The sequence below is a fragment of the Neophocaena asiaeorientalis genome, unplaced genomic scaffold (genome assembly GCF_003031525.2).
Source record: "Neophocaena asiaeorientalis asiaeorientalis breed wild unplaced genomic scaffold, Neophocaena_asiaeorientalis_V1.1 scaffold116, whole genome shotgun sequence".
In the NCBI taxonomy this organism is placed as follows: Eukaryota; Metazoa; Chordata; class Mammalia; order Artiodactyla; family Phocoenidae; genus Neophocaena; species Neophocaena asiaeorientalis.
The window spans coordinates 7,777,912-7,794,945 of NW_020174561.1; the positions used below are offsets into that span (position 1 = coordinate 7,777,912).

A 17,034-nucleotide genomic window follows, 5' to 3' on the forward strand; every position below is an offset into this window, starting at 1 on the left:
GTTCTGTTGATCTGCCCACATCTTAGGAAGAGGGGCAGTCTTAGGGTTATTCAGGTTTTAGAGATGTAAGAACTCCCATTTGTTTAAGCTAATAATTAGTTCCAGAATTGTAATCTTAATTGCTAAACCCTAGTTCACACTTTTAGAATTCAGCACATTTTCATTTTGATTGCAAACTCTAGGGAAAGTGGTCACTAGATAACTAGAAAGTTAGAATTCAAAGGACCAATGCGTGCAAAAATGCTTAGCAGAGCAATGCTGACTTACGCCCTCCCAATGGATGTTAGCTAGTATTTATTTTTAAGTTCCAGGGTTCAAATGAAGTAAAATAATAGTCTAGTTCAGGAAACGCTATGGTGTTCCTGTTTGGTTCCACAGTTGTATTAAATAAATGTAGTTGCTTCATATTACAATAAATAAATGGGAGTGCTTTCAAACTTAATTACCTATCAGTAGAAAATGACAGGTGGTTCAAGGTACAGTCACTTAGTGTGGTTTATTCTGGTTTAGGGGACATAGTTCAGTGTGTTTCGAATATCTGTTTTGGATGTCTATTATATCTTGGCTACTATTGAATGCAAATGTTAATTTGTGTGGCCATTTTTTATTTACAGATCTCTCAACTGAACATTCCTGAATTCTCCTACAACGGTGGATTGACCACCCAAAGGTTAAGTCTGTTCAGTGCAGGTGAGTTTTGGCCAGATCTGAAGATCCAGGGGTCAAATTCAGTTAGTCTCGTGGTATCTGCATGATGGAATTTATTTTCCAGAACAGTTGTTAACTCATTTCTTTGCTTACTTCCCTCCCAAGTTTTTCATACTTCTTGCCAGTTTCCCTCCCAAGATTTCTTTCTCTTAGTAATTTCTTGCCAAGTTCCCCCACAATGTTTTTTTCTTCTAGTGACTAAATATGAAAACTGTCTAGTGGAATAGAAAACACAAACAGATTTTACTTCTTCAACTTACACAGTAAATATTTTTATTACGATGTGTATGTAATGAATGGCCATGACAAATATTTACCTAATGACGACCATTTTGTGGTTACAGAAGGACTGCAACAGCTTTGTGGAAACCAATTACATATCCTAAGCCTCGGACCTCTTCTCACATCCCCCACCCCACCTCCCACCACGCACTGTTACAAAAGCCAATTACGGCTCCAAACCAGGTCCTTTTACAAGAGAGTGAGTCACTGAAGAAAGACAGTCCAATTACTTGGTACCCAAACACTAGCCTGCCTGGGATCTGTTGCTGTCAGTTGTGAGACAGTGTCATAGGATAAGATATTGGAGAATGGCAAAGGAGTGGTATTCTCGAAAGTTTTAAAAGGCAAGAGGACAGTGAAACCTGTCACTCTTTCAATGACAAAATATGATTATAATCTCCTTACGGGATAAGTAAATTAATGGGGGCCAAATTATATTAATTCCTCGTTTAGAGCTAGTAAAATCTTCAGTGCTGGTTACAAAAGTCACAAATAGTTAGGAGGATTCTAAGGGTAGTTTGGGAACGTGGAAAGAAAAAATTGGAGGAGAAGTTAATGGGCACAAGGATACAAAATGGTATTTTTAAGAATTAACTATTAACTTGTCTAGAAATCCATTCTACTATAATCTAGATCCAAAGTAGGACATATAAGCAAGACATAGAGAAGTTCCTGAAAGAGGAGACCTAAAGGGGAAGAGTCTGAACAGGACTTGCTTACTCGTGTCTGCTTGTTACAATTTATTCTATCAGCATAGCACTGTCTCCATGCTCTTCCCTGTGATAAAGTCTTCACTCAATCCCACTGGCTGAATAGTTTTCAACCACAGACTGAAATCAGAAAACTACGTGAACTATGTTGTGTATGCTTTTTCGTATCGAAGCAAATTTGCGCCTACCTGCCTACTCCTACGACACCAGGCATCATTACACACTCAAGTGCTTTGTAGATATCAAAGTTGAATAAAAACACAAAAATGAGGAAGAAAATATTCCGCCTCATCTACAGTCCCAAGTCTAGATGTAGTACATTAAGAAACAGATCAGCTTTGGCAGTCAAAACGAAAACCTGTTGAATCACGAATGTTTGTATTTGGTGATAGGGGCCACAGAGAGAACACGCTGAGGGAGTGTTGGGCTGACACCAGCTGTTAACCCTCAAGGATTCTGTAGGTATTTTGTGTTCCTGTGCTCAAAACTCCTCCACCAAATGCTTAAAAAAATAAAACCTTCATTTTGGAAGGTTCTCACTGGCCTCTTTCAAAGGCGGGAACGGTTGTTTAACAACAACAAAAATCGGTAACTCTAAAGTCACTGAAAATAGGGGAAACTTGATTTTGACTGTCAGGATAGTCTAGCACTTTTAATTATTTTTATTTGTCACTCTCAGCAAAAACTTGCCGTTGTATAATTGTCTCCTCAAACTCTGAGACTGTGAGGCTCAGAAAAGAACATTTTCTGAGCAAAATTCTTGCAACTGACATGCCTACTTCAAAATATTTCTGAAACAGTCATCCAACAAGAATTTATCCTTCTCCCTATCAATGTACTTGGTGGAATATCCCAAAATAAAATTTTTAGAATCACTAATCTCAAGGAATTTACCATGTCGTTGGATAGATAACAGCATACAGGAAACATTCAGTAAAGAGAAGAGAAAATCATATACTAATGTACTCATTGTACTGACTACATTTGCCAGTTTAAAGTACAGGAATTTAGGAGAGGCTGGATGTTTTTGCCTATCATAAGATGACTAGGAAGACCTAAGTCAGTTGCAAAAGTCAGCAGGACAGAAGGAGCAGGGACTCAGGGACTATTAAAAATAAAAAACTAAGTGTTTTATTTGCTCTTTTAAGGCAAAGAGGATGAAGAGTGAATTGTACAATAAAAAAACAAAGAACATCATCATTATTAAAACCCATCTAGTGGTGTCCTCCACTGGTACTTTGTTAGCAATACCTGTGATCCCTCTGCTTGATCAGACATCTTAGTCATCTTAAGATCAGACATCTTAACTGACCTCCACATCCTTCTTTTCTAAACCCATAGCATCTCTACCTGTACCTCTTTCCAGTTCCTGTTATGTAAGGAATCCTTAATCCTAAACCAATTTCTCTTCTAATTTCTTAAGGAAAAAAATATTCACTTTTTCCCAAAGGCTCCTTTTTCCTGATGCCCTTTCCTAAGGATGCAAATATTGAATAGTACACAAATAAGGGATTCCTTATCTTCTCATAATTACTCTGATACTTTAGTCTCTTCTTGTCCATCATTGACATTATCTGGATTACTGAAATAGCTTCCTATTAGTCTTCCTCCTTCTAATCAGAATAGCAAATAGTACTACTACTACTACCACTAATAATAATATCACTGTTTTATTTATTAAGTACTTTCTATGTGCCAGAAGAATCCACAAAACCCTATAAAATAGGTAATATTATCCTTATATTGCAGAGGATAAAACTCAGTATACAGCAAGGTTAAGTAACTTTCTTCAGTAGCCCAGCTCTATTAGGTTTCAAAATCTCTGTTCTTTCTGCTAGTCCACAAAGGTTCGAATCACATCCACCTTAATTCTGCTTCTCATATCACAGCCAAAGAGATATAACTAAATTGCAAAGCTGATTACATCACTTCCCTGATTAAAGCTCTCCAAGACCAAATTCCTGAGACTGGTTTTCAAGGCTCCCAAGACATGGCCCTCCGGCTTCATTCCTCCCCACTCACTGTTCCCCAATAATACTCTCGTTCTATCAAGATGCTTGTGGTTCCCTGCACAAACCAAGTGGTTTCATGTCTGGTTTTTCTGCTCACGCAGTTTCCTCTATCCAGAATATATTTTCCATTTTTACTTATCCTTCAAGGTGTCTGTTTTTAGAGAAAGTCTCCCTGAGAAGCTCCCTCAACTGGGCTTCAGTAGTGCCTGAGAGTACTTCTAGCCCAACGCTTGCTATATTGTATTGAAATGGTCTCTTTGCATATGTTTTCTTTGAGTAAAGGAATAATAAAGTTTTCATTTTGTACCCACCCTGCCTCCACCACAGTGAACAGTGTCTGATAATCACAGAAGTCATGTTGTGGTGTCTGAAAAGGACAGAGAAACTAGAAGCACCTCCCAACCCCGTGGCCATTTCTGGAGCATGGAACCAATATGCCTACACGCCAGACCTTCAGGATCGTATGCCAACTGTCTTCTCCCACAGAACACTCCAACTTTTGTCGATTGGGTCATGTAGACCAGCTATAGATGACCACTTTTATAATTTTCTCTTACAACTGCTTTTGTCAGCATCAAAATTGATACTGACGATTTTTCACGGTTGTCTTCAATTACGCCAAACCCCACCTTGTTTCCACAGTACTAACAAGAACAGGCTCTCAGACACATTTATCTTACGTCATGCTCTCTAGCAGTATTCTCCACCTCCAAAGGAAATAGAAATGAGCTACTGTTTACTGAATGGCTAATTTGTACCAGATGTTGTGTTAGGCACCTTCTATTTATCTCATTTAATTTTCTCAACAATCCAGGGAACATCACTCATCAATCTTCACTTCTTCATATCAACCTAATCTTCTCTACTTTATTGGCAGCTCTAATGTTCTTAATCAAAAAAAATTCCTCCAACGCCATAAGTTTCACTCTTGTCACCATTAGAATTCCACAGGGAATCATTCCATCAGAGGACATCAGCCTTGTGCCTCCTCTGGAGATTATTCCTTACATTAGCAGACTCAGCTTCATCCTTTTACTCCTATAGAAATGTCTCTTTTCTTCCTATTAGAGCAACCATTACATTCTTCATTGATTTTTTTTTCCCTACTGGCCCACGAACGTCCGCAGTATACAGATCTTGCTCTATTAATATTTTCATAAAATACAGCAAGTCTCAATAAATTTTTTCAAAATTAAGACTCCCTATTTTCTTATAGTTTAAAAGTTCATTTAGGCACAGAAAACCATATATTGTATGATTCTAATTATGTGAAATATCTAGAATAGGAATATTTTAAAGACAAAAGTTTGCTTAGGGCTGGGTGGACGAGTTAGGTATGAGAGAATGTAAATTGATTGCTAACCAGGATTTCTTTTAGAGGAGTTGAAAATGTGGTGATGGTTGTACAACCTTGAGAATATACTAAAAAAAAAAAAAGTATTATACACTTTAAAAATAATTTTAAGGCTGGCCATGGAATCAGAAAAAAAAGGAATAATATGTTTTTATTCTTATCCTCTTTCCTTCATTATTTTAACAGTTTTATCAAGATATAATTCACATACCATACAACCATTCATTAAAATACAGGTCACTTTACTTACTATGCACTCTTTAGAAAATAGACCACATCTTATTCAACTTGGCATTCTCAGGACCTAGCACAGTATTCAGAAGATAGTAAATGCTCATTCTATGAATTAGGTACCTATACCTCTGAATTTACTACTACTAATATAGCTATGCCATATTTGGGTTAAATATACTTTCACAGGTTTACTTGGGGGAATCAAGACACTATTTATAAAAACATTTCTATGGGAAAAGATATATTCAAAGCAAAAAATAAAACCTACCAGAAACCTGCCAACACCTTGCCACTAATAAACAAATAGAGCCCATGATTTATCTTGCAGGGCACTCACTGTCAGTCCTACATCCTAGCCCCCTCCTAGACAAATATCTGTATTCTCTAGAAACATGCAGATTCTTTCTAACAAATTTAATGAGTGTTCCAACCTCTAGGTTGTAAACACTATCCCTGGAAGAAGAGCTTTTGAGGAATGAAGAATATTTTCTTCAAGGTAAATCCAGTATTTTTCAGGATAGTTTTCATTTTTATTATGCTTTCAGAGTGTATGAAAAATAAGAGAATGGAGCTTTTAAAAACTACTGTTGAATGAGTCAGTATATACATAAAAAGCCATTTGTTCAAGGATGTAGCCCTCTTTTGTAAGGACTGCAGTTTCTATCTAATCCACAATTAGCCTTTTTTCTATTTTTCTTGCACTGCATTTTAAGCTTCATTTTATTCCACTGCAGTTTTTTTCATAAAAGTTGATTTAAAGGAATCTACTAATGTCAAATGCCATTTACCAAGGATAGTGATTTTGAATCAAGATCACTTTTCAGGCAATACTACTGATAAACCTCATAATGTGACATTTTCCCTGCTGATAAACCTCATAATGATATATTCCCTACCATTAACATCGATAATTATTGAACCCTTTATTATGCAATTTATGTATTGAATAGTACAAGATCCATGTACTGACTTCACTTGGAATGCTTTCTGTATCTCCAGATGATTAGCTCATTCCTCGATATTGTCACGAAGTGATTCATCGTAATTTTGCCTCTGTTTCAGAGAATTAGTCACTAAAAGTTGTATGGTTACACGTTCAAAGCCAAAGCATGAGATATAATCACAATTTAATCGCCGATTCCCTACTGGCGGTCAATGTTTGTTTCATTAGGCTATGGTGTTATTAAAATAATTAAAATCCTCTTACGAATTTTGAAGTACCTTTTAAAAAATATATGCTATATAAATGTCCATGGAGGACATCTGTCTCACTAATAAGTGTACAAAATTCTTACCATTCATAGAGTTTTTATTGTAACCAAACCAGACCACCACTTAAAAATAAATTGTAATTTCTTTATGTTTCTGCAAGCTTCTTACAGCAGGAGTCATATATTTTATTAATTAATTTACTCACAGTTTATCCATTGTGGAAATGTGATTAATATATACAGATTGATTCAGTAAAAAGTTAAATATCTAGTTTGAAGGTTTCATATACATAATCAGATATTTTTCACATAATTACTTACCTCTTCTAGTTGGCATGCTTTGATGACACTCCTATATCTATACTCATCATAGGAAACACCAAAGATGATGTTCTCTTTAATGGTGCCAGGCATGATCCAGGAAAACTGAGAGCAGAATGAAATTCTTCCACTGTGCTTAATTTTACCCTCTGAAGGCTCCAGTTCTCCCATAATCATCATTAGAAGTGAAGTCTGGAAATAAACCCATTGTTATTACGTTAAATCACTTGAACAAATCACTCTCAGGATGCACGTGTCTCCAACTGTCATCCTAAGCAGGAGTAACTATTCTAATTTTTACAGATTCTATACTAATTTATTCAATTCAAAAAAGTTTAAGCACTTCCTGTTCTAGGTATACTGCTATGCACAAAAGATACGAACAGGAATAAAACAAAGAGGAATAAAAGAGACAATTACAGTGGTGTGTGATAAATGCTACAATAGAGGCTCACAGAGATGGGGCATCTAATTCAGATTGTTGGGATGGGTTTGGAAGAGGTCAGGGAAAGATTAGTAACAGCTGACATTTATTGACGGCTCATTTATTTTCTCATATGCCTTGTTCAATCTATCTAATGCCGTTGTACCTTTCTTGGAAACATGTTCAGAATCTGGGGGCTTCTTCCACTACTACCTGGATTAAGCTAATATCACCTCTTGCCAGAATAAATACAATAGACTTCTAACTTAACTCTTTGCTCTGCCCTTGTCTTCCTATAATCTATTCTCAAAGTGGCCCTGTCAAAATGTAAGTCTGATCATGTTACTTTTCTACTGAAAACCCTCCAAAGGTTTCTAATGTCTTCAGAACAAAAGCCTAACTCCTCACAAGGCCCTTTGTAAGCCCCTCAGAGCCTTTTTACAAGGTCCCAAGTAATGGTGTGGCTCCCATTACTCCTCTGACAGCTCTACTCTCCGTGGCTCACTGTGCCAACCCCACTGACCTCCTTGCTGTTGTGTGAACTAGACAGACACAGTCCCATTTCACAGGTTTGCTCCACCCCTTACCTGGAAGACTTCCCCAGAGAGCCACATGACCTAATCTCTCACCTCCTTCAAGTTTTTGCTCAAATGTTACCTTTCAATGAGGCCTTCAATATCTCCACTGCTTAAAATCACACCGCTATCACCAATCTTCCTTTCTGTTTTATCTTCATAGCATTTACTATCATATGACATACACACACACACACACACACACACACACACACATATGTATATCTCCCACTAGAATGTGAGCCTCTTGGGTTGAGGAAGAGGGTATGTTGTGGGTTTTGTTCACTACTATATCCTCAGGGCCTAGAATGGCACCTGGCACAAAGTACCTACTCAATATAATTGCTAAATGATATTGAATTTTACTCAATAATTTAATGATATGATACATTATATTAAATTAGAAGGGCTCAATAACTTTAAACAGTGAATTACTGGTACATAAATATAGAAACCAATGGAAGTGAATTAAAACTACACAAACAAATCCAAATGCATAAAAGAACTAGTGTTTGATAAAGATGTCATCTAAAATCAGTATATGGTGCTGATATATATATCAGTATATGGTGCTGATATATATATATCATATATATATATATCATATATATCAGATATATATGATATATATATATCAGTTTGATAAAGATGTCATCTAAAATCAGTATATGGTGCTGAACAACTGAACAGCCAACTGGTCAAACAAAAGAACTGTAGCCATGTATCACACCATATGCATGATGAACTCCAAACAGGCCAAAGAATAAGTATAAAAATAAGACCATAAAATACTTGAAGAAAACATTGAAGGATGCCTAAATTAAAAAAAAACAGAAAGAAAAATGGAGTAAGAAAGCCTTTCTATGACTCAAAATCCAGAAGCTACAAAAGATAAATTAAATCACGTTAAAAAAAATCTTGTGCACAGAAAACGAAAGGAAAGAATGTCAAACTGAAGTAAATATTTGCAAGTTATATCACTCAAAGGAATAATTTCCCTCTTAAGTGATCTTAAAATCAAAAGGAAAAACACTAACATCTCATTAGAAAATTGTGCAAAGTATACAGATATTTTACCAAAAATTAAAATAGAAGTGGCCTTTAAACATATGACAAGATACTGTACTTTATTCATAAGTGCAAATTGAAAAAAACACTGACATACGACTTCACCCAATGAGGCTGGAAATAATTAAAAAATTAGATGCCGTCTAATGCTGGGGATGCTGTGGGGTAATAAATCTGCAATCTTATATGGACTGTATGGCATGTGAATAAATCGATGCAACCTTCAGGAAGTTTGACAGATATACAAATGCTTTACCATTTCTAGGAAGCTACCTTGCAGAAATACTTGTAGACATGCTAAATGGCATATATGCAAGATTAGTCATAGCGTCATTCTTTGTGTTAGTTAAGCACTGGAAATAACCCATATGTCAATCAATAGGTGACTCATTACATTACAGACCTCTATCCAAACAATAAAATACTATACAGCGATATATATAATATATATACATTCAAAAAATTAACAAGAGTAGCTGCCTGGGTTGGGAGAAATGGTGGAAAGTGGAAAATAAGCAGAGGAGAAACAGAAGTGAGAGGGAGAATTTTCAACTTTTTATACATTTTAATTTTCCAGAATTTTAAATTTTTAACTTTAATAAATAATAATATCACCTAAAATATATTAGGAAGAAAGGAGGACAAGAGACAGACATCTTTGTGATATCTAGTTCAGTAAATTTTAAAATTCTTATTGTATAGGGAAAAAAATTCCAAAATTCCTTATTTCTACATAAAATTCTTCTATATAAAAATTAAAACTAGAAGTGTTATTTTCGTATAGAACAGCTTTATAAATCCCAACAATGGAATGGATCTGATTATATATGGATTACATATCTATATATAATATATAAATATATATATGTGTAGGCATATATTATATGTGTATATATACATATATATGTATACATATATATGCACACAATATACAGTTTAAATATAGGTTTGTATATATTAAATACAAAGGTTAAATATATATTTAACAATATTTATCTATATAAACTTATATAGATAAATATATAATATTTATCAATATAAACATTTATCAATATTTTGGTATTTTGAGAGATATGAAGTTAAATATAAACATCATTGAATATAATATATATATAAAATACCAAATATTGATAAAACTTGGCAGACTTTGTATTTTATTTAAAAAGTAAGCAAAAATAGAAGCCAACAGCCATTCCACACATTTCATGCTCAGTTATTAGCAGAGCAAGCTAAGAGTTCCAGAGCAAGGCCAGCCAGGGCAGAAGACAGAGACTATGTGCTGTCAGGGGTTGTCAGCAAGGCCACAGACCTGCTTCAATTGTGTAGACAACAGAAGAACTAAAAATCCCCACACCCTGGGGACGATACCATAAGCCAGCCTTTAGCTGGGGGTACCCAGGAGTGTAGACTCTTACACCAATACTGCTTAATTAAAATAATTCAAGGAAGTTTCATAAATGAAAGATATTGAATGTAGATTAGAACCCCCCCAAAATTCATTTTCCCAAAGACATTCAATTAAATAAATTTATATCAAGCACCTATTACATGCTAGGTACTATGATAGTCCTTGGAATATAAAAACAAAGAAGACATGGTTCCCCTACAGTCTAGACATTAATAACAAGGGAGAGTGATAAAATTAAACCTGACCTTACTGGGTTTTTTTAAGAGACTAAGACGTGTGTTTTATTCAAAAATTAAACAGTCCAACAAAAATTAGGTTTTAAAATCTGTAAACTCTTTGACTCTGCAATCCTAGTCTTAGAAACTGATCATTAGAAAATTATGAAATGCACAAAGGTACAGATCAATCGATTTACAAATAATAGAGAATGCCATCATAACATCATTTATACAAAAATAACTTGGCAATAATCTGAATATTCAACAAAAACATGTAATGCTATGCAGCCATTGCGAATGACTGTGTTCTGCAGATAAAGCTTTGTGATGTGTTTGATTTCTATCTGAGTGAAATTGGTTACAATACAGTATTAGAGAATAATCCTATTTTGGTTTTTATAAACACATATATATAGGAAAATGTCTAGAAGAAAAATATTTCAAAATTTTTACCCGATTATCCCTAACAGGTGAAATTAGGAATAATGTACATTTTTTCCCTGATATTTTTTGTTCTATCTGCATTTTCTTGCTTTTCTACAAAGTTTTAACAACAGTATAAACAACTACCATTTATTAAGCATGCACTTTGTTCCAAGTACTGCATCAAGGGCTTTCTATACATTTCCTTATCTAATCCTTATACCTGACCTTATTGTATTTTATATCTCCGGATTTCCAGAGATATAAAATACAACCAAAATCTCAGAGATAGCTACTTGATCCATAATGTCCTTCTGGACACAAGTATACACATATATATGCTTTTATAAAATGCAGATCATAATGTACATATTATTTTATAACCTGTTGTCTTTCTTCACTTAAGAGTATCTTCAGAGTCATTTTTTAACATCCCTTAGCCTGACTGAATAACATGCCATTATATAACTACACCAAAATTTATCTAATCAATCCCCTATTGTTAGATATTTAGGGCTTCCCCCAATTTTGGGCTACTGAAACTATGTTGTGATGAATATATAAAATCTCTGCAAACATACTAGGATAAGTCATACAAATCGACAAGTTATTTGGTTATTTTTAAGGCTTTGGATATACAAATTACCAAATTGAGTGGTGCAGGATTTATCTTGAAATGTGAATATTTTCAATTATTCTATCTTATATTTTAGTTAGACCTTTTATCTAATAAGATTAAAATGCTCCATTCCTATACTATGAAAGGACATCCTCCTAGACTGAGTTGTCAAGTTGTTTCTCAGAGGGGTTTAATTATTCCTAAGGGGTCACTGCCTCCATCTGACTCCATCTTCATGTCTACTTCCCAGAAGATGCAACTGTAACTCCAGCCAGCAATTATCTGCTCATCAGTTCTTAATAGAGTTGCCTGAAATTTAATTGCTGGTTAAGTCTTGTACCTGTAATCCCAAAGCTATTTGTTTACACCTTTAAAGAAGTAATTTTAAACACCTAAAGAAAATTAATTTTAAAAATTCTGTGAAATACTATTACTGTCTGCTCACAAGCAATCATTCTTGTTTAGATCATCTGTGACTCCTCCTATGGTATCATTTTCTTTTAATAGTGATAATTGCTAGTAATATTATACAAGAAATAGAAGGAAAAAGTAGCACTTGAAGAAGAAACACATTTTTCTAAGAAGAAAATGCACAACTACAGCTACTTTATTGAAAGGCCTGTTTCTCACGTGGGAGAATGTACCTGGAGAGAGAAATAAGCAAACTGTATATCACCAGCACTATGAACACCAAATTCAATGATTAGAAATTTTCTATGGCATTTTGTTTCCCACGTCTCAGACTAAATTCTTCAAAATATGGTTCTTCCTAAATTAGACATTAATAAATAACTGTCTTTCAGGAGTATTTCTATTTTTATTTACATTTTTATCTTATAGCAGCACTGCTCCTTCCTTCCTCCCTCCCTTCCTCCCTCCCTTCTTCCCTCCCTCCCTTTCTTCCTTCCTGCCTTTTCTTTCATCAAAGCTAAAATTATAATCAAATGGGATGAAGAACCTATTTTTAATAGACTTTCAAAGCAAATACCTATTATCCTTAGTAGCCCATTCCAAAGCCAGGAGGCCCTTTCTTATCCCTGATTTTATTCCTTCATGCCCTTTAAATTTATTTCCTAGATAAAGACAGCAAGTGTTTATAATTATCTGAACAATAACTCAGGTCTTTGAAGATCACTATAAAGTCTTCTTCTGACAATAAACTTTGACCCTTTAGCTTTCTAACCTATTAATTTTTGTCAGATATATCTCCAAGTATCCACGGTTTATAATTAGTTGGGGTGGGGGCAGGTGTTGAGGCTGACCAGCACTGAATAAATTAACATTCCTATGTATTGCCTTCAAAAAACTGTCCCAACTCAATAATTTTTCCTCATAATAAATCATAAGCAAGTCTGAGTCCATTCTCCAAAATTCTAGTGTCAACAAAATGGGACCTTTTACATGCAGTTACTGAAGTAAAATGTAAGCCATGATTTTCCTGGACCAGCTCTGAGAAAATGTCTGTGCCACAGACTGGTAAAAATGGATGCTTTATTTGTTCAGTAAAGTTATTGAATGCTCATCCTGTATGTGCATGACGCTGTGCTGAGCAGTGTCCAAAATATAAAGATATAAAAGAAAAAGTCACTGAAAATAATAGGAAGAAATAAAAGGCTAGAGGATGCTATCAGTGGAATAATTTATATTATAAGGAACTCTATATCCAAGTATTCTCCTAATACCAATGTAAGAATTTCTCCAAAACACCTTATTACATTACAGACAAACTAGAAAAAGAAAGGAGAAAATCATGTCAAGTTAAGATCTTCATAATGAGGTATAAATGAGACTACCTTGCCTGCTCCAGTAGATCCAGCGACGGCCAACAACTGTCCTCTTTCTATATTGAAACTGATATCTTTCAGGACAGGAGCACCGAGAAGTGAGAAGTTACTGAAGAAGAGGCTGTTATCACCACTGGAAATTTTTCTATTGTTATTATTTTGTTTTGCTTTCTCAAATAATTTCCCAAATCCCTGTAAAAAAAACCAACAAACATGTTTTTCAGATATTTTCAATAGCTATTTGCATTATGTATGATTAGTTTGAAAAGCACATGGCACATGACCCATACTTTACAGCACACAATTGACAGCACATGATTTCTAGAGCACATAATCCAAAACATCTGAAAATTATAATAATAATTTCAATTTCTCAGATTCTTGCTCACCGCCAAATTTAATTAAAGGTATCTATCTACATATATAAAGGTATCTATCTATATATATGTGTGCGTGCGATGTAAATATATACACACACATAAATATATATCCTCTCCTATAGGCTGGGTACATAAACATAATTATTTAATCTTCAGTAGAATAACAATATATGAGGTAGATTTTATAATCCTCTTTCAAAGCTGTAGACTGTGACTCAAAGAAGTTAAGCAACTAAAGTCACGTAAGTAGTAGGCCTGAGTAGAATTACAACCCAGATCTTCTGCTCCATCATGCTGGTAGTACCTTCCTCTGAGAAGCTCAAAGCATTTCTTTAATTAGCTATTATTAAGTGTAAATATGATGATACTGCCATATGATTTGAATGAATTCCATTTTTGTAAGAGTAGCTGGGAGAAAGAATTCTCTTGTGAAAGTGCCCTGCTTCTATACTGCCCCATGGAAAGCTTTAGGGTAGTGGTCTTCAAACCAAAGTAAGCAGCACTACAGATTATCGGGAGGAAGGTAGTGCACACAGTTTTAACGGAATGTATTCCCACATCCTCATCATGCAAAAGTACTCCTTCCTAAAGTTAGTCTGCCTGAGAATTTGCCTGCTGTTTGTCATTTCTCTTTCCCACTTCCTGCTCACAATTGTCCTTCCCTCACTTTACACAGAAGAGGCAGCCTTCTCACTAGCCCTAAGTTTAGTTACATTGCATTTTCTGGAGTGTAAAAAGCTCAATAATACAAACAAGGGGACCGTAAGAGAATGATTTTCTCCTGAAAGGTGATCCCATAAAAGCAAAGCCAGAAATACTGAAGGAGGTAACATCTTATTTCACCCAAGTTTCAAACTGATGGCGATCTATGTGTCTTATCATCTCAGAATCAGATTTCAGAAATGAATTGAGAAATAAGATATTTTAATTAACTTATTATTTATTTAATTTTAATGGGTTAATAATTTAATACAAATTATTATCTGTATTTTAAAGTCAAGTCACACTTTCCTGACATAAAGCAAGTCACATTTAGCTGATTGGCTTGACAATGAGACCTGACTTCATAAATTCATTTATTTCCCATGAGATTGCACTGAAACTGCAGCTCCCAAGTTTTGAAAAAAATTATTTAACATATGAAAACAATATACAATAGACAAGAATTACATTCTTTGACACCACTTAAACCTATGTTGAAAAATTAGTTTTTAAGTTGAAAAGTCAACTTAAAATGTATCAGGTATACATAGTTTTTCAGAACTATTTTAGGGCATACATAAGCAATTAAGCTTAAAGACCACTGCTTGAATTCTTATGATATGGATGGCTAACATCCCTTTCAGTTAACAGATAACTAAAAGCAAAGCTTTTAAGAAGTAGGCAATGAAAAGTCTTTAAATGAGACAAAGGCATCTGTTATTCCTTTATTCATTTATTTAACTAATAGACATTTCTTGAGCATCACCTCTGTATTAAAGACCACTTCAGGGACTTCCCTGGTGGTCCAGCGGTTAACACTCCATGCTCCCAATGCAGGGGGCCTGGGTTCGATCCCTGGTCAGGGAATTAGATCCCGCTTGCGGCAACTAAGAGTCCACATGCTGCAACTAAAGATCCCCGAGGATCCCACGTGCCGCAACTAAGACCCAGCACAACCAAATAAACAAATAAATATTTTTTAAAAAGACCACTTCAAAAATCCCACATAGGAGAATAACATATGGATAGATATTAACACTGCAATGTGTTTAGTGCTACAACTGAAAATTCACACCAAGTCCTACAGGAGCACATTAGAGAAAGCAGCTGACTCAGTCTGGAATTTGACCAAGTAAATGACACAGTACTAGGCTATGAAGGATGTAAGTGGTTATTTCACAAGAGCAGGAAATAGTCTAGGTGTTCCAGGAAGAAGGATCTGCATGCACATTTTAGGCTTAAAAGAACAAAATACATCTCAGGAATGGTGAGTGGCTAGGTGAGATGTATATGGTAAGATGACAAAGGGTATCCTTGGTAAGGTGGGCAGTGCAGGCTATTAAGGGTCTCATGTGCCATGCTTAGAAATAGGACTTTTATCCAATAAACCCTTGGACCAATGGAAGGTTGTTTTTACTAATAACTTTAATTTCTGAGTACAGAAGTAAGACACTTATTTCAGGAAATTTGGTAAACAGAGGAAAGCAGCAAGAAGAAAAAAATAATCACCTGTAATCCTACCACTGAGAAGAAACCATGTTTAACATTTTAATGATACCCCTCCACTCCTTCACATATATATATATATATAAAATCATATATATGATATTTTACATTAAGGAAAAATTATACATAAGGTTTGTGACCTGCTTTTTCTGACTTACAATAAATCATAAATATTTTCACATACCATTAAACATTCTTTTAAATATAATTTTAAGTTGCAGGATAGTATCCAAGAGTATGGATAAACTATAAATAGTTCTCTATTTTTGACATTATATGGTTTTCTTTTTAACTTAATAATTCTGTGATGCATGGACTTTGCCATAAATCTTGGAGCAAATCTCTTTTTTTTAATATGTAAGTATAAATTCCCAAACGTGGGATTTCCAGGGCAAAAGGTATAGCAAAAATTCTAAGCCTTTTGAAAAGTAGCTCCAAATTTTCCTCCATTAAGGTATGAGAGTGCTAGATTTGAGGAACCATTATCAACACTGTTGCTTTCTGGTTTGGGATTTATTTTGTTTTGTTTTGTTCTGTTTTTTCTGTTTTATAGGTGAAAATGGAATCTCACTATTGATCTTATTTTTATTTGATACCTAGTAAAGTTGAACATGTTCCATGTTTACAAGTCCCCTGTGGTTGTCAGAGGAAGGATTATGATATCCTTTGCCTTTACTTCAGTCTCTGTCTCATCTTCTCAACTAGCTGGGTAATAACTCATGACATTCTGAATTTCAGTCTCCTGAGTTGTTGAGGGTTTTAAATGAGGTAATATATATGAAAGTATTTTGTATACAGTAAAGCATTAGTCCATTTCTTTTAATTAGAGGCAGAGAAACCTAGGCTGACCTTTTGGCTCTCTCCTAACCAGTTGTATAACCTTGTTCTAGTTACTTAAACTCCCTAAAGCTCAGCTTCCTAATACATAAATAGAAATTGTGCCTATTCAGTTTGTGTGGTGTGAGGGAAGAGTCATATATAACTCATCAGGGACTTGCCTCTTGAATAACTGGGTGAACGGTGACATCATCAAATGGGTGGAGAAGACAATGGAAGGAGCAGATTTATGAAGCTTGGGGAGTGATAAATGTGGGT

At 34.8% G+C, this 17,034-nt stretch overlaps 1 protein-coding gene across 1 annotated transcript in view; it reads right to left on the reverse strand.

Annotated features, from left to right (window-relative positions):
• CFTR (CF transmembrane conductance regulator) overlaps positions 1-17,034 on the reverse strand; it is a 190,147-nt gene that overhangs the window by 105,238 nt on the left and 67,875 nt on the right. Inside the window, exons 10-11 of the mRNA XM_024757758.1 lie at positions 13,361-13,543; positions 6,833-7,024 (exon numbers count right to left, since the gene is read on the reverse strand). Coding sequence (XP_024613526.1) covers positions 6,833-7,024; positions 13,361-13,543 — 375 coding nt within the window. The remainder of the gene's footprint in view (positions 1-6,832; positions 7,025-13,360; positions 13,544-17,034) is intronic.